Source organism: Budorcas taxicolor, chromosome 1 (assembly GCF_023091745.1).
Source record: "Budorcas taxicolor isolate Tak-1 chromosome 1, Takin1.1, whole genome shotgun sequence".
NCBI lineage: Eukaryota > Metazoa > Chordata > Mammalia > Artiodactyla > Bovidae > Budorcas > Budorcas taxicolor.
Genome location: NC_068910.1, coordinates 37411142 through 37434652, shown reverse-complemented (window position 1 = coordinate 37434652; position 23511 = coordinate 37411142). Strand labels below are relative to the sequence as shown.

General features: G+C 45.1%; 1 protein-coding gene across 1 annotated transcript; it reads right to left on the bottom strand.

The window, feature by feature from the left end:
- Nucleotides 1–1030: 1030 nt before the first annotated feature.
- Nucleotides 1031–22594, bottom strand: TRNT1 (tRNA nucleotidyl transferase 1). Its single transcript, XM_052639981.1, has 8 exons — nucleotides 22558–22594; nucleotides 21331–21504; nucleotides 15671–15864; nucleotides 8724–8862; nucleotides 4064–4190; nucleotides 2785–2978; nucleotides 1947–2200; nucleotides 1031–1759 (listed from the first exon to the last, which is right to left on the bottom strand). Exons 2-8 carry the CDS (start codon nucleotides 21476–21478, stop codon nucleotides 1505–1507), a joined length of 1311 nt encoding a protein of 436 aa, XP_052495941.1. The 5' UTR covers nucleotides 21479–21504; nucleotides 22558–22594; the 3' UTR covers nucleotides 1031–1504.
- Nucleotides 22595–23511: the final 917 nt, after the last annotated feature.

Here is a 23511-nt window from a genome sequence, read left to right as displayed (position 1 = left end):
TTTCACAACTAACAACCTTGGGTTTTTATGACTTTACTATTTGTTCATGAAGTCTTACACTGAACCAAAACTTCCTCTAAAGGGATCCACAGAGTGTTTTTTTCGGTAGCATGGCACATCTCTACATACAACCCAGCTGTAGTAAGGAAACACTGCTTTTACAGTTGCCCCTGGAAGAGTGTAAGCTCAGAATGTTCTGTACTGTTTGTTTACTGACTCTTGCAAATAAAATATTCTGGTATATAAAATATGCATATAATACTAATCGGAGGTCTTCTAACCTGACAAAAACAGACCTCTAATAGCTCAATCTGCGTACGTCCCAAATAGAATAGTAGGAATTGTAAAATGTTGCGTCCAGTACATATCTTACTAGTTCTTAAATATCTTAAGTGTTACTTCATAAGCATTCAGTTACTGACCTGTGTGCAGGTGTTTCTGAGGCTCCCTTTCTTGCAGCATAAGCCCCCGTTACACTGAGTGTTTGTCACACTTCCTCTTATCTGGGTTTTAACAGAAATGCGCTTTTTTGTGTTATCAAGTCCAAAAGTGCTATTTGCCCGAAGCGCACAAAAATGCTCTGACTGGCTACACAGAAAGGAGAGTTAGTTATAAAATGTCAATACAGCAGCTGAAATAAACAATACTTCATGCTGTTCACCTCTTAACCTACTGAAAGCACAGAGGCTCAAATCTTTAAAGAGCAAATATGTGGGCCATAACCTTTCTTTACTTTAAAGCAACAGGAGTGCTGTCACTAAGTATACATGGCGCCTGATATATAACGTCAGTGCCACATTAATCTTCCAATATCAAAGGAAATGTTTATCAAGATAGTGGGTGCAAGAATGTTAAGCTAAGCTTTCTCAGCTTTCCAGGAAGTTAGGGAAATTTCATTCTGACAGAGAAAACTATCAGCTATATCCTAAACTACAGCTCCCTGCAAACCCGTCCTGGGAATAGCAACGGCAGCCACGTGGGACACATCTAGTCTTCACGCTGTATATGTTATATTTTATGCAAGTTTGTCAGCTGTATTCAAACACAAGTTTATTCTAGAATTCAGAAAAAAACTGACACCATAGACCATCGTTGTACTAAATTAACCCAGTTATTTCAACTGCAAATACAAAGAAACTTCTGTTTTTCAAGACACTTAGCACTTCTTAGGAACAATCTCAGCTCTGTCATATGCAACAAAACCAACCAAAAATCCACTTTAAAAAAGCCTAGACAGATTAAGAGGCACCAACTACTTTTCTCAGTAGGAACTATTCCAAGAGAATTACAAGCTTCAGTGATAACAGATCAGATTAAGAGGAAGTAGACTTGACCTTGGTGCCTGAAATGTAGTCTCCATAAAATAAGACCTTTATTCTTCTGAAGAGATCCCCTAAGCTGGCTTTCCTTCTGCTATATATTCGAGTCTCTTAGATCTCACTCAGAGGGAGGGGAAAGGAAACGAGTCTCACCAAAACCTTCTGCTTTTCGTAGTCCACTCCCATCAACTGTAGGTCTTCTTTATGTAACTCAGTAGTTCATCTTTTTCCAGCTGGTAACCACTTTTCTTCCACTGTTCTCGCAACTGCTGTAAGAGCACCCCAATTTCTTTTCCGGAAGAAACGCCCACTTTCCTGATGTCATGGCCACTTACAGGAAACGGGGGAATGGACCACTGCTGCAGCTGCTTCAGAAGACCGTGCTCGCCTTGGTACTTGAGAAGCTCACACACACGCGCCGTCGCATCCGCCTCTCTAGACTGAGGGCCAAAACCAAACATCACCACACTTGCAGTGAGCTTATGCTGACATTTAAATAAATGCAATGTGCAAATTTTCATTTAAAATAAAGGAAATTCACATAATACACTGTGGGTCCTAGTATTAATGCATTGGTTGCAGTTAGTGGAGATATCTATACTCTGACCAAGCTGTGAAAATACTTACATCTATGATGAAGTCTTGATAGGGTTTCAGTGGTTCTGAACTATCTACTGCCTTAATTAAATCTTTCCTATTTTTAACAATAAATAAACCAAGATTCTTCTCTTCTTTCGAAATCTTCAACCTCAGATCCAATTTCGTGACATCATCCTGTACTTTGAACAGCGAAGTCAAGAGAGTCATTGGCTTTGGTGAAAAACCTTCCACATTTTTACTGACTTTGTTAAATTCTTCTAAACTTGCATTAGCAGGCAAGCCTGTAGGGACAGAAGCATTTTCAAAGCTCCTATCTTAAGCACGCCGTGTTCTCATACACAGAAATGTCCTGGTACTAGGATCCACTGCTGGTCCCGTCTGCTGTCCGTCTTACAGGTAAACCACTGCCCACTGTTGCTCTCCCCTCCCACATCTCAAACCACCACTGTCGCTCTGAACAGTAAGTCTAACCCTACTGGACTGTCTGTGTAAGGCCCACCTTCTCCATGCTCTCTACATGTGTTAACTCCCTGAAGCGCTCAGCTCTTCCATTAAACAGCTGCTTTTATTTTCATATCCCTTTTTAGATTTGCAGTCAGGAAATAACCCAAGTTACAAAGCTGATAACGTGGTGAAGCTGCTCAAAGCCCGATGGACCAACTCTGGAGGCCCCTTGTCCACCCTTACATGCTGCCCTTGCGCTGTCCCCTGCCTGGGAAAACTCCTGGCCACTTCCGGCTCAGAGGCTACCATATTTTAAAGAAGTCCATTTTTCCTTTTGGAATTAACTTTTTTTCCTTAATGAAATTTTAAATGAGATACGTTTCATTGCCAAAAATGCAAACATTTTACAAGTTGGACTCACCTATGTAAGGAGCCACATCAAGTTCATAGATGAGATGAATCAGATGGTTCACGTGGTTACCGGTAAGTATCTTTTTCAGTTCCACCCAGATCCTCTCTCCTGATATTCCTGCCAAGCCTTTTGCATTTTCTGCAATTGCTTCCAAAGTCTCAGGATCGTGGTCACCAGGCATGTCAACAATTTTCCCGTAAAACCTACAAAGCAAACGTGTCCAAAAGCACTGCCTTTGTGCTGGCCTTTCACTAGAAAGCTGCGCTCTTCATCTTCCTGATGCTGCTAGTGAGGTCTAGGAAGGACCTTAGAGATCATCTGCCCATCTACTGTGTCTTTTCTCTCAGCTCAGAAAACCTGAGCTCCAAAAAGTGTGAATTTGAGTGGCCTTCAATAAAGCTCTGTTGACTGGTACTGACAGTGGACGCATAAACCAGAGCAGTCTTAGGCAGGCACTAAATCAGGTCCAAGATACCGTCACGGAGTAGTCTTGCTTCCTCAAAGGCTGCCTGTCTGTACACATTAATGCTTTCAATTAAGACTGTCACGTGAAACACATCTCACTGCAGATATGGGAGTGTATTTCATGGACTCTATTGGAAGCATTAACGTATACCTGCTTTTACCGCTTATTTCTTCACAATGCATTTCTATAGTGATCTAATTAAACGCCTGTCTGTACCTTAGTCTGTGTCCTGTTATTTGTAGAGAGAGACTGTTTGCAACCACTGAAGTCTACAGGAATAGCACTTATTGACAAAATGTAAAATCTGTCAAAGAATATTCTAAGCATGATCCCAAGCTGTAAAAAATTAACTATTAATAGATACAAATTAGCCAGTTACAATAGTTTCAGTGTTATGGTTCAGCATTGAAGACTGCTACCCACAAAACCATCCGGGTGCATTACATACCTTCCAGATTCATCTAACACATTTCCCATGACTATCTAGCACTGTAAGCCACATGAAGGCACACCGCCACTCATTACTCCAGGTTCAAAGCACCCAGGACAGTGATAAGCACTCAAATACCCGTGTGATGAACAACTGGTGCAGAAAATAGAAGACTTACAACTGCATTATATAAAAGATCACCACAGAAAGGATGAACGATTTGGAGGATGCAAAGATGAGGTGTCTCAAAGCCACTGTCCTGTCTCTTAGAGACAGATGTGAGACGGTAGCCCTGTGCACTAAGCTGCTGTGCGTTTCACATGACAAGAAAGAACTGCACTTTGGTCATAATAATTCAAAACTGGATTATTGTAATTTATAAAAAGCCTTACCTGAAATACCTTAAAATTCGAAGGTAATCTTCTTGTATCCTCTGTTTAGCTTGTCCAACAAATCTAACTTTCTTATTTTTTAAATCCTCATAACCATTAAAGTAGTCAAATAAAGTACCATCAAAACCTAGTCATTAAAAGAGGAAGAAAAATCACTATTAGCAAATAAGAACTGGAAAACACTGGTGCATACATAATAATCATTCAGCCATAAAAAAAAGAATGAAATCTTGCCACTTGCAACAACATGGATGGATCTTGAGGACATTATGCTAAGTAAAAGAAGCCAGACAGAGGAAGATAAATATAATATGATCTCATTCTTATACAGAATCTTAAAAAAAAAAAAAGCTGATAGAGAACAGATTGGTGGTTGTCAGAAGCTGGGGTGGGTACAATGAGTGAACACAGTCAAAGGTGCAAACTCCTAGCTATAGAACAAGTCCCGAGGAGGCGGCATATACTATGGCAACTAGTGCACAACCTGTGTGTGCTGTTATGTCCGACTCTACAGCCCCGAGACTGGCCCACGATAGTTAACAATACTGTAGAACACACTCGGAAGGTGTAAGACAGTAGATCTTTAAAGTTCTCATCACAAGGGGAATAAAATTCTGTAAGTACATATGGTATCAGACATTAACTAGACTTACTGTGGTGATCATTTCTTGATATATACAAATATCAAACACTGTATACTGAATAATGTAAGGCTGTATTTCATTACCTCAATTAAAGGAATTAAACAGAAAAAACTGGAAAACTTAAGAAAATCTACTAAAAACTATCACAAACAGTAAAAAATTAGGGAAAGAGCTACACAGTGAAGCACTGATATGAATAATGTTCATCTGTATCCAGTAGCAAATGGAACATATAATGGAATAAAAGGCTGTATTTACAATAGCAATAAAAAGACAACAGAGTAAATAAGATGTATGCCAGTATGAAATGGGCAGAAACAATAAAACAAGCTGATTTTCAAGTTAATAATGGAAAATCAACAAGAACAGCCAAAATAACCTGGAAAGAAGAAATAATAGTCAAAACTATCTGGAAAAATGTAGTAAAAGCTGTAATAAACCATAGGGAAAAAATTTATAATCCTAACATAGGGAAGACCTTTCAAAATATGGTTACCAAAAGAAACCAGAACACACTACCAGAGACTTCAAAGAGACTATTAGCGACTCCAACTACATGAAACATTAGGTATTCATTCTTGGATAGCAAGAAAATGCCATGATACGAAATTACATAAGGTAATATACTGGGGAAAACATTTAGAGTTAGTATCACAGAGACAAATGGCTTTCTATAATCTACAAAATCCTAGAAACTTTTATAGAAAAGTTGAGTTAGGGGAAATGTTAAACTGGTGCAGCCACTGTGGAGAACAGTATGGAGGTTCCTTAAAAACTGAATACAGAACTCCCCAGCTGTGACCAGCACTCCCACTCCTGGGCATATACCTGGGAAAAGCCATAATGCAAAAGGACACACGCACCCGTGTTGTGGCGCCGTTCCTAACAGGCAGGACACGGAAGCCACCTAAATGCCCACCGACAGAGGAACGGACACAGATGATGTGGGACACGCATACGATGGAACGTTACTCGGCCGCGACAGTAAGACTGGGCCATTGACAGAGATGCGGACGGACCTGGAGACTGTCATACAGTGAAGTAAGAAAAACAGCCTTGATATTAACATGTATGTGGAATCTAGAAAAATGATAGAGATGATCTTATCTGCAAGGCAGAGGTAGAGAACAAAACACATGGACACCAAGGCGGGGAGGAGGGGGTGGGATGCACCAGGTGACTGAGATTCAAATATACACACTATTGGATACTGTGTGAAAAATAGGTAACTAATGACATACTGTACACAGCTTGGGGAATGGCACTCAGTGCTCTGTGGTGACCTAAACGGGAATGAAATTCAAAAAAGGTACAGCTGATTCACTGCTGTACAGTAGAAACAACACTGTAAGTCAACTATAATAAAAATTTTTTAAAGAGGGAAAAAAAGACCTAAAAAATATATATGAAATATAAAAAGCTTTAAAAATGAAGATTTTCAACTTTAGTTGTAAGAAGTGCACATTTATGAGATAATCATTTTTCAGACCTACATCAGCTCAGCAAGGACCGAAGTCCAATTACATGTTGGCCAGGGGACGGTAAAATCTGCCCGGGACACTTCCCTGCGCAGCCTTCTGAACTTGTGAATTCTGAACCATGTGAACTTAACATCTGTTCAATGTTATAAACATATTTCTAGCACAATATCCTCTTATGTTGAACAAAACAAAACAAAAAACTTAACAATTTTAATATAAGGCACATAAAACCTCAGGTATGTGCGAAGTGACCAAGTTCTCCCAGCTATCCCAGGACTTCCCTGATTTAAAAACTGAAAATCTCCTGTCCCGGGGATACCTTAGTCCAGGCAAACTGAGACAGGTGGTCACTCTGGAAACTAAGATGGAGCAAAGACACAGGTGCCATTCAACCACCCAAATGGGGAGCTCCGTGAGCCTGAGAGACCTCAGCATGTGGCATCACAGGAAGGCGGGAAACCAAGAAAGTAACCACTTGTCATGATTACGGCAAATGCAGCCACACACTAAGCTCAGGCTTAACTCCTGCCAAACTCTTCTTGGCATTTTGACACTTAGAGCCAATTTATAAGGCTCCAGATTCAGAAAGATACAACAGGAAATGACAACAAACCAAAATAATTAGACAATATGATCACAACATACATGCAGGATACCCGTCTCCTGTTACTTCTCTTACTGAACAGATGCAGCTCCCTGGGGACTGTGGAAACCAGATCTTTTTTAGTAAAGGGAAGATAAAAATTTGATCTTTTCAAAAGGAAAAAAACACAGTGTTACAAAAGGGAAAACAAGAGTTTGAGAAACAGCGTGACCATCACCCCCAGAACTAGGAACGCTTTTCTGATAAGGCTTGAAAAAAGTCTGGATGGGAAAATGGGCTAAAGGTAAAGAGTGCTCTGTGTCATCTGTATTTTGTTTTGCTCTGAATATGCTTTTAAAAAATGATGAGTAGAAGTCAGAAATAAAGTTGAGGTGCTGGGTATAATGCACCTCATTATAAGGACCTAACCTCTGGAGCCAGGCTGCTTAACACACTATTGACCAGGAAACTTTGCAGAAGCTAGCTATATATATTGAATATAAACACTCTAGTCAATAACATTCAGGTAATGAAAGATGTATTAATATGTCTCTGGTCAATAAACTGTTAAGTTGGAATCCGAATTCAGCAGTTTACTGGCTGCAGGACTCTGAGGAAATTTTCCTTATTTACACACCAAGATCTGCCTCACAGGGTTGGTGGGAAGATTAAATTTCTGTGACAGACTGTCACATTTTATAAGGGCTCAGCAAATGTCAGCAAACAGTAGCACCGGTAAGAATAGCTTTTATTTTTATAAAACAGTATCTTGAAAAAGAATATTAGTTTCTCTTTTAGTTATGTCTGGTTATGAGACATTAGCTAAAAAGTTTTCACACACTGAACTAGTTGGAGCAGTTTAATGCTAAGTAAAAATGATTTAAGAAGAAATTAACACCTGGAGTTCAACCCCATAATGGAGAGAAAACATGCCTCCAACTAGGCTCCCTGTGGCCATAAATCACCCAGGCTCTGGAAGCCAATCAAAGCTCTCCATGACTTGGGCTCAAGTACTTAACGTCTCTGAGTCTGTTTCCACATCTGTTGAATGAGTTTAATACCTACTTTATGGAGTTTTCCTGAGCATTCAATGAGCTGAAGTACATCAAGTGAGCATGGATGCACCTCAAGCCCCTAGAATGTTACTGGGCATTACTCTAATTAGCAAAGTGAGCCCACTTGGGTCTATAGCCCCTTCTCCATCCCACAAAGTGGGTACCACTGTTTCCTCCTTTCCAACGGATGCCCATCTCTTTCCTAATCCAAAGACTTAACCCCAAAGAACTTGCCTAAAATTTAAGGGACAAAAAACAATGCTTCAGTTGCACATCAAAACGCTAACCTAATTCACACTGACTCCCATTATGATCCTCACTGCTTTCTTTCATGAGCAAAATGTTACGCTGAGATGGTCAACAGGTTTCCTCCCACATGCCAGGGCTGAGACGAGACGGTCCGTAAGCCGCAGTGCCACGGAGGACTGTGAGGCAGAGCTGGGCACGTGGAGCAACAGAGGAGGTGGCATCACTGACGTGTCTGCCACAGGCACCAGCAGAGGGAAGGTGGGCGTGTGTGCGTGCAAGACAGGAGAAAGGGGCAGCACGCACGCGTGTGCACGGTCCTCGCCAGGAGCCTACCATCTTTCGATGCGACTCATAAGGACCCACTGACTGAACGTGCACACACACCAGGGACTCGCCACGACCGACTCTGCTAATCCTCAGGGCAGCCCTGCAAAGGAGGCTGCTCTCAGCGGCCTCGCGTTACAGCAAGAGCGACCGAGGCAGCGGAACCCAGAGATCTCGGCTCCACAGTCGGCTTTAACCAACAGCCTGTCTCTGCACAGAGACTAACACAAGCCCTCCAGCGGGAGAACACTGCCAGAAGACACGCGCCACGTGAGAAGAAAGCATCTGGACGGGATGAAGTAGAACACGACCCCCAGGCATCACCTAAAAACATGGAATTTATGGTGAGATCTCTGCGCTCAGCATCCTTCTGCCAGTCAGTTGTGAATTCCACCTCAGCGTGTCTTCCATCAGTGGCTACATCAATCCTCAGTGTAGTAATTTCAAAGTTTTCTTCATGAAGCTGGAAGTAAATGTTTTTCAAAAATTAGTTTTCAGTATCACTGGACGGATTGAAAAAGAAAATATAAGTCCTGACAAGTATATCTTTCCTTTTTAAGTCAACTAGTACACATATGCCTTGAAATACAATGACACCCACACTATTCAAAGATACATCCAAACAACATTTTTAAGAAATAATAAACCTATCTTAATTTAAAAAGATAAGTTTGCATAGAAAAAATGGCAAGCGTGACAAATTATGTGATAGAAAGTAAGATCCTTTAAAATATTCTGGTTCTTCAATACAAAACCAGGCTACTCTTTGAAATATTTTTTTAATAGCTCCAATTTTCAAAGAGCTGAATACCAATTTATAGAATATAAGCCACTGAGCACAGGACTGACAGAGGAAGAAATACAGGCAACACATCCGGCAGCTCCTTTGCTGGTTAATCTTCAATTACGTTAAAATAAAGTAGCCTGTACATCCTGGGAAGAGAGGTTCCCCCCTGCTGGGAGAAGCAGAGCAGGTCTGTTACAGTGACATGTGAGCTTAACCTGAAAAAGTGAGTGAGATCTGGATGTGCAGATGAGGGAAGAACAACAGTTGAAGATGAGCAAAGGCACAGTGGAGCGGCAGAGGGGTACACGCAAGAGCAAGTCCACAGCATAAACAGGGCATCCACATTTAGGGGCAGACAGCAAAAGGTTTCACACGCCAAGCAGGAGTTCAGGATCTTCTCTTTAGGAACGGAAAGCCATTAATGATCAGTAAAGTCGGTTCTGGCTTCCCTGCTGGCTCAGCGGGTAAAGAATCTGCCTGCAATGTGGAGACACAGGAGGCGTGGGTTCAATCCCTGGGTCAGGAAGATCCCCTGGAGGAGCAACTGGCACCCCACTCCGGTAATCTTGCCTGGGAAATCCCATGAACAGAGGAGCCTGGAAGGCTACAGTCCATGGGTTGCAAAGGGTCGGACACAACTGAGCGACTAATATGCAGAGGCTGTTCCGGAATTCCTCTCAATCTCATGTATTGTTTTCTACAAACCGGTTCTCACTGGGAAATTCCAGAATTAGGAATTTGAGGCACAAGTTAACTCAAGGAAAACAGTGTAAATATTAAGAGTTGAAATCTACAGAAAACAATGAGACCCCCAGAGTGCCTCCCTCGCCCAAGCAGAGAACCAGAGATTAACTAGAAAGGATGACCCCAGATAATCATAACTTGAGGCATCATATACAAAATCATGGGAAAAGAAAATAAGCTTGTGAAGAAAATTCAACATGACCTCTATCCCTTTCTGCAGTCAGTTTTCAAAATGTTAATCAGCAGCCTTATTCCAACCTGGGTAATGCGAGAGGATTTCTCTGGTGTCCCCGAATGAAAAGCCCTCCTGATACTGACAGCAGGGTCCCGTCACTACCAAGGCTGATGCTTTCCACACAAGCTACAGTAAGTTGCCCAGGGCATTCTGCATGCACTCCATTACTCCAACAGAGACACTGAAAAGTTTCTACACCGAAGGAATGCCAACAGCAAAGACAGAATCAGTTCAAACGGAATACAGACATCATCAAAGCACCTAGCCCCTTCATGGATCACAGCCTTGTTGTGGCGAAGGGGCTTGGATAACTCAATGAACCTATGAACCATACTGTGCAGAGCTACCCAAGACAGATGGGTCACAGTGGAGAGTTCTGGCAAAACGTGATCCACCGGAGGAGGGAACGGCAAACCATTCCAGCATACTTGCCGTGAGGACCCCATGAACTGGATGAAAGGTAACGAGAGATGAATCCCCCAGGTCAGAAGGTTTCCAACATGCCACTGGGGAAGAGCAGAGGACAACTATTAACAGCTCCAGAAAGAATGAAGCGGCTGGGCCAAAGCGGGAAGAACGCTCAGCTGTGGCTGTGTCTGGTGATGAAAGTAAAATCCCATGCTATAAAGAACAGTACTGCATAGGAACCTGGAATGTCAGGTCCATGAATCAAGGTAAATTGGATGTGGTCAAGCAGGAGATGGCAAGAGTGAACATCGACATTTTAGAAATCAGTGAACTAAAATGGACTGGACTGGAATGCATGAATTTAATTCAGATGACCATTATATCTACTACTGTGGGCAAGAATCCAACAGAAAAAATGGAGTAGCCCTCATAGTCAACAAGAGTCTGAAATGCAGTACTTGGGTACAACCTCAAAAAGGACAGAATGATCTCGGTTGGTTTCCAAGGCAAACCATTCAGCATCATAGTAATCCAAGTCTATGTCCCAACCAGTAATGCTGAGGAAGTTCTGAAGCTGATCAACTCTATGAAGACCTACAAGACCTCCTAGAACTAACACCAGAAAAAGATGTCCTAGTCATCACTGGGGATTGGAATGCAAAAGTAGGAAGTAAAGAGAAACCTGGAGTAACAGGCAAGTCTGGCCTTGGAGTACAAAATGAAGCAGGGCAAAAGCTAACTGAATTCTGCCAAGAGAATGCACTGGTCATAGTAAACACCCTTTTTCAACAACACTAGAGACAACTTTACACATGGATATTACCACATGGTCAGTACCAAAATCAGATTGATTACATTCTTTGTAGGTGAAGATGGAGACACTACATACAGTCAGCAAAAACAAGACCTGGAGTGGACTCTGGCTCAGATCATCAGCTTCTCATAGCAAAACTCAGGCTTAAAGTAAAGAAAGCAGGGAAAACCACGAGGCCAGCCAGGTACAACTTAAATCAAATCCCCTACGAATATGCACATGAGGTGACGAATAGTTTGAAGGGATTAGATCTAGTAAACAGAATGCTTGAAGGACTATGGACAGAGGCCCATAATACGGTACAGGAGGCAGAAAACAAAACCTTCCCAGATTAAAAGAAAAGCAAGAAGGCAGAGTGGGCATCTGAGGAGGCTCTACAAACAGCTCGAGAGAGAAGAGGAGTGAAAAGCAAGGGAGAAAGGGCAAGGTGCAGCCAATGAAACGCAGAGCTCCAGAGAACAGCACGGAGAGACGAGGGCTTCTCCCATGAACACTGAAAAGAAGCACAGGAAAGCAACAGAAAGGGTGAGACTAGAGACCTCATCAGGAAAACTGGAAATGTCAAAGGCACACTTCATCCAAAGGTGGCTTTAAAAAGGACAGAAGCTAACCGAAGAAGAGATCACGAAGAGATGGAAAGAATACACAGAACTGTACAAAAAAGATCTTAATGAACTGGATTACTGTGATGGTGTGGTCACCCAGAGCCAGACATTCTGGAGTGTGAAATCAAGTGGGCCTTAGGAAGCACTACTGTCAATAAAGCTAGTGGAGGTGATGGAATTCCAACAGAGCTATTTAAAATCCTAAAAGATGATGCTATCAAAGTACTTCACTCTATATGTCAGCAAATTTGGAAAACCCAGCAGTGGTCACAGAACTGGAAAAGGTCAATCCTCATCTCAATTCCCTGGAGAAGGCGATGGCACCCCACTCCAGTACTCTTGCCTGGAAACTTCCATGGATGGAGGAGCCTGGAAGGCTGCAGTCCATGGGGTCACCAAGAGTCGGACATGACTGAGAGACTTCACTTTCACGCACTGGAGAAGGCGATGGCACCCCACTCCAGTGTTCTTGCCTGGAGAATCCCAGGGATGGGGGAGCCTGGTGGGCTGCCGTCTATGGGGTCGCAGACACAACTGAAGTGACTTAGCAGCAGCAGCAGCATCCCAGTTCCCAAGGACAGTATTAAAGTGTGTTCAAACCACTGGACAATTGCACTCGTCTCCCATGCTAGTGCTGTTATGCTCAAAATCCTCCAAGTTAGGCTACAGCAGTACATGAACCAAGAACTTCGAGATGTTCAAGCTGGGTTTAGAAAAGGCAGAGGAACCAGAGATCAAACTGTCAACATTTGTTGGATCATAAAGCAAGCAAGGGAATTTCAGAAAAACATCTACCTCTCTTTCATTGACTATGCTAAAGCCTCTGACTGTGTGGATTGTAACAAACTGCAGAAAACTCTTAAAGAGATGGGATTACCAGACCGCCTTACCTGCCTCCTCAGAAATCTGTATGCAGGTCAAGAAGTAACAGAACCTTGTATGCAACAACCAACTGGTTCAGGATTGAGAAAGGAATATGACAAGGCTGCTTACTGTACCCTTGTTGATTTAACTTATACACAGAGCACATCATGAGAAATGCTGGGCTGGATGAAGTACAATCTGGAATCAAGACTGCCAAGAGAAATATCAACAACCTCAGATATGTGAATTATACCACTCTAATGGCAAAAGCAAAGATGAACTAAACAACCTCTTGATAAGAGTGAAGAAGGAGAGTGAAAAAGCATGTTAAAACCAAATATTTAAAAAACTAAAATCATAGCATCTGGCCCCATTACCTCATGGCAAACAGAGGGGACAAGGTTAAAGAGTGACAGATTCCTTCTTGGGCTCTAAGATCACTGAGGATGGTGACTGCAGCCATGAAATCAGAAGACGACTGTTTCTTGGCAAGAAAGCTGTGACAAACCTAGACAGTGTGTTAAAAAGCAAACATGTTACTTTGGTGACAAAGGTCCGTATAGTCAAGGCTATGGTCTTTCCAGTAGTCATGTGCAGTTGTGAAAGCTAGACCATAAAGAAGGCAAAGTGCTTAAGAATTGATGCTTTTGAACTGTGGTGCTGGAGAAGACTGTTGAGAGTTCCTTGGACTGCAAGGAAATCAAACCAGTCAACCCTAAAGGAAATCAACCCTGAATACTCATCAGAAGGACTGATGCTGAAGCTGTAATACTTTGGCCACCTAATGCGAACAGCTGACTCACTAAAAAGACTCTGAAGCTGGGAAAGATAGAAGGCAGAAGGAAAAGAGGGCAATAGAAAATGAGACTGCTGCATGGCATCATTGATGCAATGGACCTGAACTTGGGCAAACTCCAGGAGATGGTGAAGGACAGGGAGGTCTGGCGTGCTGCAGTTCATGGAGTCGCAGAGAGGCCCACACAACACAGCGACTGAAACAATAGAGTACCGAGAACTGATCTCTCAGGGAAATGTCAGGTGACACTGCATCTGAAACAAGAACAGGAAGCTTTCAAAAACAGTCTAAAGAAGACCTAAGAAAATATAAAAAAGACAGCAAAAGTTGCCAACAGAAAAACTGGATGATCAAGTTAAGGCAGTTTCACAGAAATTAAATGGAAATATAAGAGGTAAAAGATAAAACTAGAGGATCACTCCCTGTGGCCCAACATCCAGCATTCACAGAGGCTTCCACAGGAGAAGACATTTGCCAAAGGGGATGGGGTCAGGAGAATGAACACAAGAAGGCCCGCTCAGCGCGCTACGACAAGGCAGTGCCCAATCCAAGCCAAGGCATGTCCTCTTCAAATTAAAAACACCAGATATAAAGTGATCAGAAAGGCTTCCAAAACGGGGAGGGAGGAATCAGTTCTCGAACACGGGAGAAATCTGAACAAGCTCAGGCTTCTCAGTGGCAACTCTGGGAGGTAAAGAACAAAGCCTTTACACTTCTGCCTGAGAGCAATTCCCAGCCTTGAATTTCACAGCCAACCAAACTATCCGATCAGCATGAATGGAGGCAAAATAACAGCGTTTTCACTCATGCCAAGCTCACTCAGGCTACTAATATGAGGGCATAAACCAAGACAGAACAGGCCCTGGGATCAGGAACCAGGGGACTAATAAGGAAAGGGGCAAGGACACTCCTGGGTCTGACGCACGGGCCCCCCCAGGGTGAGCATGGGTGGGAGGAGGCAGACAGCAGCAGGTGAGCTGGCTCCAGAAGGGACTGAACCCCGCCGTGGTGAGGCCCCCAGAAGATGCGCACAGGCAGGCACAGCGGGAGCGAGCGGCGCCCCAGAGCCGTGTCGGAGACACACCACCAACTGCAGGGAAACCCCAAGCATGACGCACAACGAACGGAGCCAAAGCGCACCACGCCGCCGTCTAGCGCACCACGCCGCCGTCTAGCGCACCACGCCGCCGTCTAGCGCACCACGCCGCCGTCTAGCGCACCACGCCGCCGTCTAGCGCACCACGCCGCCGTCTAGCGCACCACGCCGCCGTCTAGCGCACCACGCCGCCGTCTAGCGCACCACGCCGCCGTCTAGCGCACCACGCCGCCGTCTAGCGCACCACGCCGCCGTCTAGCGCACCACGCCGCCGTCTAGCGCACCACGCCGCCGTCTAGCGCACCACGCCGCCGTCTAGCGCACCACGCCGCCGTCTAGCGCACCACGCCGCCGTCTAGCGCACCACGCCGCCGTCTAGCGCACCACGCCGCCGTCTAGCGCACCACGCCGCCGTCTAGCGCACCACGCCGCCGTCTAGCGCACCACGCCGCCGTCTAGCGCACCACGCCGCCGTCTAGCGCACCACGCCGCCGTCTAGCGCACCACGCCGCCGTCTAGCGCACCACGCCGCCGTCTAGCGCACCACGTCTTCTAGCTGCAAACAACAGGGAGGGGCGCATCCGGCCAGAAATCACGGCAGAAATGCACTGAGGAGGCTAAGCCATCTGCCTTGGAGGAAGTCAATAAACAACATCTGAAGACTGGAAACTTAAAACAGAAATGAAACACTGAAGCATTAGAAAGGTCTGTTTTAGAAACGTGGAGGGAAAAGGTACCAGCTATAAAAATTAGCTGAAAGGGGCTGCAACAAAGGAGGGTGCAGGATTTCACAGAAGGCAGAGACTTTTTTTTTTTAATGAGGCTTCTTTGCTATTAGGTTTTTAAACACTAGAAATCATCTATAAAAATTTTTTAAGTTTTCAAAAAAGACAAGGCCGCTCCTGTCAGACTCCTCACTCACCCTGGCGGTTATGGTCCCATGCTTCTCTCCTTTGTTGTTGATCATGCGGATGCCGACCGATTGGAACAGCTCCTTCATCTGAGCGGGGGTGGCCGTGGTGGCAAAGTCCACATCCTGTGGCTTCACCCCACTCAGCAGGTCCCTCACAGCTCCTCCCGCGATTCGCAACTCATGATTTTCCTTGGCAAATAATTCTGAGACAAAAAGGGATGTTTTTTATTTCAGTGGGTTTCTTTCAAGAATCACAGAAGCACAAGTTCTTCCATCTGTTTGGCACAGCAGAGAGAACTGAACTGTCTTTTTATATAAAACTGGGAGAGCAGGGGTGGGTTGGGGTGGGAGGGAGGAGCCGTGGCATACTCTTGGCTGATTCACATTGTGGTATGGCAGAAATCAATACAACATTGTAAAGCAATTACCCTCCAATTAAAAATTAGTAAATTAAAAAAAAAAACAAACCTGTGAGAAGAAAGCCCACAGCAATGAAGGGACCTGTCTACAGCAGAATGCCTTCAACAATCGTGAGAAGCAGGGAACTGGCAGAATTTTCCTTAGGTTAATTCAGAATATCTAAATAGCTCAAGGTCATCAATGTAAATCTGAATCACTACCAAAAAGTACAGGGAATACTCTATAAAGGTGAAGTGTTCCTGCACAACCTCGGTGTGTTTTCTGTTGAAGCAACAGCATGCTGATGCAGGAAGCCATCAAATGTTATCTATCACACCACGTATTGTCAACATTGCAAAGAATCCTTCCAGAAATAAGCCACATATAAAACCAGCTCATAGCTCTGCTCCAGAGAAGCCACACACGCCAACCACCATGAGGACTGAGTCCAGGAGACCAAGAGCTGACTCCTCTGCAGGCGGAGGACAAGGCTGAGTCCACCATAACCACCCACGTGACTGAGGGACCCACACGGGATCCAGTGAGGATGAACCAGGGCCTGGCCTGAGTCCCCACCGAAGCCGAGCTGCGGCTACGTGCTGGACTGGCATGCGAGGCCTGGGTACTCTCCTGTGAACATCACCACGTCAGAGAACGTCCACAAGAGACAAGGCCTCTCTGAGACCAGCGTGCACGTGTGAATAAAGATGAGACACGCACACTGTCTGGACAGCACCCTCTCACAGTTAAGACACACAACTGTGCCTTAGGTGCCAGTTTTATCCTCAAGCTTCCAGGTAAGGATTCTTAAGACCATCAGACTAACCCCTGCTTCCTGACACCCTAATCCACAGCAAAGCCCCCAAATCATGTGATACGAGCCAAATCCTACAAAAAGTCGTTTCTACAATGGTTTTTCTCAGAGGCCTCGAGGTTCTCCTTGGTCAGCAAGCCCCACTCTGCCTGAACTCGCCGAGGGGTGTTCCTACTGGTCCTTGGCAGGAGGGTGCATCAGAGCTCTAGCACCGCAACACAACTCAAGACGTCACCCTCCAGCCCCGTGCCAACCTCTGTGCTCCGCCACCTTCCTCCCAGCTCCACATCTCTGCAGACTCCCCAGAATCATCTGCTGAAAAACCACCAAGGTTGCTCCCTCTACCTCCCCGCTTGACTAAAAGCTCTTCACATGGAAACCACTCCTGGGAGCCCCTCCCAGAGGGAGCGCTCATACTCCTCCAGCCCCACGTTTCCAGTCAAGTCCCGGTGATTCCTTAATATGGGGTCCACAGTTCCTTAAAACACTAAAATCATCTGTTAGTGCAGTTTTCATGAGACTCAGACAGGGAGGGTAAACAAGAGTTTCATGAAACAGCAGCACTCACCCTTACTATATATACACCATGCAATCTAACCTGTTCTATTGTTTATCTCATTTCCTCTATTTTTTAACATTGGTCATGACCACTAAATTGATTTTATGGCCCATGAACAGGTCACACGAACTCTGATGCTGGAGAAAACTCCTGAGAGCTGCTTGGATAGCAAGGAGACATTCATTGGAAGGACAGATGCTGAAGCTGAAGCTCCAATACTTTGGCCACCTGATGCAAAGATCCAACTCACTGAAGACCCCGAACCTGGGAAGGATTGAGGGCAGAAGGAGAAAGAGGCAACAGAGGATGAAATGGTTGGATGGCATCACTGACTTGATGAACATTAACTAGAGCAAACCCCGGGAGATGGTAAAGGACAGGGAAGCATGGTCCACGGGCTCGCAAAGAATCAGACAGGACTGAGCGACTACACAACAACAACGTACACAAAATTTACACAAACTATGGGGTCCATATTTTAACTTACACAAAACTTAACTTACACAAAAATTATTACATTTGGAACTTAGCCTCATGTATAGAATGAAGGAGGGGCTTCCTAAGGGGCTCAGTGGTAAAGAATTGGCCTGCCAAAGCAGGAGACGTGCGTTCGATCCCGGGGTCAGGAAGATCCCTGGGAGGAGGAAATGGCAACCCACTTTAGCCTTTTTGGCTGGAAAATCCCATGGACAGAGAAGCCTGATGGGCTATACAGTCCATGGGGTCACAAAGAGTCAGACATGACCTAGCAACTAAACAAAACAGTATTATATGGCTATCCTTAAGCAAAAGGAAAACAAATTACATGAAATAAACTGACATAAAATTCTATATGAGCATCATACACGATCCTAAACCTCCCAAATTCTTGCACACTGGAAACTAATTTTACATTTGGCAAAACAGCCATCATGATTTAACTGGTACAGTATTGAGCTGCGCAGCAGCACCGTGCAACAGCCGCCTTTTTTTTCCTTTGTTGCTTTTGCGCATGGTTTTCACACAGAACACTGTATTTTAGCAAGACATTCAAGTCTGTAGAAACTAGCAGAGATCATATAGAAGTAACTATTTGATTTTCTAACTGTCGGGCGTTGCACTAAAAGATTACATCCTTGCCACTTCCGCTATAACCGAGAAAACCTGGGTTGGTGTTTCAAGGCCAAGGCCATGGGCCAAATCCTGCCTCTCTCTACCGCACTCTTCCGTTTCTCACTTCCTGGGACATCACCTCAAGGTAAAGCACATTCGGCTCCGGAAGTCAGGGTTAGGAAGCCAAATGCAACTGGTAAAAAACTGTTCAAGGACCTACAGTAATCAATATCCTCGGTCTTGTTTCCAAAAGAAAAACACAGAAGGGGCTTCCTTGATAGCTCAGTAGTAAAGATTCCACCTGCCAATGCAGGAGGCGTGGGTGCAGTCCCTGGTCCGGGAAGATCCCACGTGCTATGGAGCGACTACGGCCATGTGCCACAACTAGAGAGCCTGTGCTCCGGAGCCCAGGAGCCATTAGCTGCTGAGCTCACACACCACAAGGACTGAAGGCTTCGTGCCACACAGCCCATGCCCTGCAACAAGAGAAGCGCCTGCAATGAGAAGCCCCCACTTGCCGCAACTAGGCGGAAAAAAAAGGGCACAGCAGTGAAGACCCAGCACAGCCAAAATAAATAAATTTGCTACACCCAGTCATTTGGCTATCTTCCAAGAAACCTCTTACAGTGAAGATGGTAAGAGTGGGAGCTGGGAGAGACATATAAAGAAAGAACAAACTCTCATTCAGTTGTAAGTCAGAACCTACAGATATGAGCTGTACACACAGTAGCCACATGTGGTTCCTGAGCACTTGAAATGTGGTGAGTCTGAGTTAAGATGGTCTATACTAAACACCAGATATCAAAGATTATAAGCAAGAGTGGGAAATATGTCACTCATAATTTGTACACAAATAGGACTTTAAAATGACGGTATCTTAGATGTGCTGAATTAAATGAGATGTACTAAAAAGTTATTAAAATTAATTTCACCCATTTCTCTTTTTCACTCTAATTCAGAGCGAAGTATCTACTTTAGGCCCCCCACTTCAAGACCATATGAAACTATGGTCTATAAAAAACTCAAGTAGTTCTGGACCATTTATTTCTAACAAATACCTAAAAATCACCTTATTTCAAGAACAGGAAAGTAGCTTTGTCAATAAGCTAATACAGGGACATCCCCTGTGGTCAAGTGATTAAGAATCTACCTTGCAATGCAGCAGACAAGGGTACAATCCCCGGGTGAAAAACTAAGATCCCACATGTCAGAGAAACTAAGCCCGTGTCCCAGAACTACTGAGCCCGTGCGCCGAAACTCGGGAGTCTGTGTGCTGCAATGAAGATCCCACACGCCACAGCTGAGACTGGTGCAGCCAGACAAGTATTAAAACAAAAGTCAGCTACTAAAAGGACAGTCACTTTAAAGCAACGGTCCCTTCACCTTCTGGGCATCAGAATTAAGGGAGTAGTTTTCACAGAAATTTCTAAATGCCCATACTCCTCAGAGATTCCAGTCAGTAGGGCAGGAGTGGGACCCTAGCATTTTTAAGCTATAAAAGCTCCCCAGGTGAATCTAAAGGACAGACCAACATGTAAGGTCATGTTTCTACATATATACACCTCAATATACTTCCCAAATTACTGAGGACGGTGACTCTAGCCATGAAATTAAGATGCCTGCTTCCTGGAAGAAAAGCTATGACAAACCTAAACAGTGTATTAAAAAGCAGAGACATCGCTTTGATGACAGAGGTCCATCTAGTTAAAGCTATGGTTTTTCCAGTAGTCATGTACGGATGTGAGAGTTGGACCATAAAGAAGGCAGAGTACCCAAGAATTGATGCTTCTGAACTGTGGTGCTGGAGAAGACTCTTGAGAGTCCCTGGGACAACAAGGAGATGAAACCAGTCAACGCTAAAGGAAATCAACCCTGAATATTCACTGGAAGGACTGATGCTGAAACCGAAGCTCCAATAGTCTGGCCACCTGATGTGAAGAGTCGACTCACTGGAAAAGACCCTGATGCTTGGAAAGACTGTGGGCAGAAGAAGGGGATGACAGAGGATGAGATGGTTGGATGGCATCATTGACTCAACGCACACGAGTTTGGGCAGACTCCAGGAGATAGTGAAAGACAGGGAAGTCTGGCATACTGCAGTTCAGAGGGTCCCAGAGAGCTGGACACGACTGAGCCACTGAACAATAACACTGCATTTATAAAGACATGACTAAGAGATCATGAAGTCTGCAATGCAGCTGTGTGCACTGTAACAGCGACAGCTGATACCAAGTTGAGAACTGCGGCAAGCAACATGAAGCTCCTGTGACCGAGCACTTAGCTAAAGCCATTTCCTGTGTCCCTTCCAGATAAGGTTTATATATGCACAAATGGAGATGACTCCCACTTACTTCTGCCTCTGGTTCTCTTGGAAAGCACTAATACCTGGGCCAGAAATATAGCTTAGTGGTGACAAGCTGGGTTCTCAAATCAGACTGCAAAAGTTCAAATCCAAGCTCTTCAGTTATTAGTTATAAAAATGGTGCCAAGGAATTTCACATTCCTAAGCCTCTGCTTCCTCAACAATACAACAAGAGGAAAAGTATCTAATCCTTCAGTCAGTAAGCCCAATTCTGTGATGCATATAAAGGACATGTGGGTAACACAAAAAAGCCATGCTTTTTACTGCAATCATTATTTGCCTCTTCTCATGACTTGGCTATAGTTTTGGATTATTCATAATAAACCCTGCTTTCATTAGCTCTACATTCACAAAAAAACTGAATGTTGGCTTGAAAACATTACCTCTCTGCCTCTCTTATTTATACAAGCTTCCAAAGCAAGAAGAGGCATCCGACTTCTCACCTGTCAGACTCTTCAATCCTTCTGTGAAAAGTGACTGGAATTCTGGAGACTGCAACTTCATTGTAAACACAGAGTGCTTCAGAAGACACAGCCTACTCCAGCTGCAGCTCAGTAACTGCCTGCGCCAGGGATCCAGGCACCTCAGCATCTGGGGAGAAAGTCACCACTTCGCATCTACAAGACAAGCATGCACACACCACGATGAAATTTACAAGCGCAGGACAATGAGGGGATGCGCAGTGATTTTATCAACAGAGAGACAGTCGTTTCCTGATCCCGTGAAAAACGGAAAACACTGACAACGTGAGGGAGAATTACATCTGGGTCTACCCCTGCAGTTACCCGGTTTTGCCCTCCTGAAGCACTTGCTACTATGTTAACACCGCATTCTACTGTCGGACGCTCTCCTGGGAGACCGGTCTCAGTTAAAGCCTGAGGGGTACAAGGCTGCCAAGAACAGTGGTTCCAGAAAATGTAACTCAAACACTTGCAGGGACACTTGCTCTTCTCGAGAACAATTCACAGTCGTGTGTACATCAGCATACTTGCTCACACACACCTGAGACTCATGACCCCAGGATATGTCCTATGCACTGTAAAACAAGATGTTTTCCTATCATCTGTTCTTGCTGCCCGCTTCTTCCTCATTCACCATCCGCCTATCCCATCAAGTCTCCTGAATCCCACCCATTCACACCCTGCCATCTGTCGTCCATCATCATCACGCTCCGTTTTCCATGTAGGGTGGGCCTCTGGGAGGCAGCAACAGATCGCAAACAGAAACCAACAGAAATCCCAAAGCGGTTTCACAGAGCGGCGTTTCCCACCAGGGGGCGAGTTCTCCTTATCCAAAGGACTGGGGAGGAAAAACACCACACTTCCTTCCACACTTCTACACAGAACACCAGGCGGGAACCCAGGCCCTGAAACGGCGTGTCCTGTCCCCTCCCAACAGGTGCTGGACCTACAAGGGAGGCCAGAGGCCCGGCCGCAAGGAAGGGAAAGCGCCCAGGGGAAGCCCGATGAATCAGCCCGCAGTCAGATGTAGCAGAAAGCGGTCCCACGACCTAGACAGTGGGCTCTATTCCCGAGGGCGGAAGAGGCCTCTCACCGCCCCCGCACCCGCCTTCCCCAAGACCAAGCCCGTGGGACAGCCCCAGGGTCCTGCCATCGCGGCTGCTCGACCCCCAGCAGCGCGCACCCGCACGTCCCCGCACGCCTTCTCACCGTCCCCACGGCTCCGTCGCCCTCGCGTACACTTCCGGGCGGCAGGCGCCGTGACGTCACCAATGCGCGCCGGTTGACCGCAAATGGGAAGTCGCAGAAGGGAGTGGGCGGTACTTTACCAGGCTCTCCCTGTCTCTCCCACCGGCAGCGACCCAGTTCTTCCCAGTCCTGCACAGCCAGGCTTTGCTCCTGGGGGGACCCGAGGAACCAGGGGCTGTACATTTATTTTAATTATACCTCACCGCACCTTTCTCTGGCCCTGGGGCTGTTAGACACCCATCTGTACTGCATACCTGTGTGACTCTGGACAAGTGACACCAACTTCTTTTGTAAAATGAGACTATCAACAGAACCTATCTCAGGGAATTGCCAGGCTTAAATGTCATGTTATGCTCTAGTAAAGGGGAAGGGCTCAGTAACTGTTTGTTATTCTTGCCTGCTCTCTGGTTGGCACTTGACTCACGTTACTATTCTATACACTAATTGGTGTGGCAAACAATTTGATATTGTAGCTGAAATAGACAAATCCTTTGAAAAAATACAACGTACTAAAATTAACCTTGGATGACACTTTAACATCTGAATCAGTTCAGTTCAGTTGCTCAGTCGTGTCCGACTCCTTGCGACCCTATGAATTGCAGCACGCCAGGCCTCCCTGTCCACCATCTCCCGGCGTTCACTCAAACTCACGTCCATCGAGTCGGTGATGCCATCCAGCCATCTCATCCTCTGTCGTCCCCTTTTCCTCCTGCCCCCAATCCCTCCCAGCATCAGTCTTTTCCAATCAGTCAACTCTTCACATGAGGTGGCCAAAGTACTGGAGTTTCAGCTTTAGCATCATTCCTTCCAAAGAACACCCAGGGCTGATCTCCTTTAGAATGGACTGGTTGGATCTCCTTGCAGTCCAAAGGACTCTCAAGAGTCTTCTCCAACACCACAGTTCAAAAGCATCAA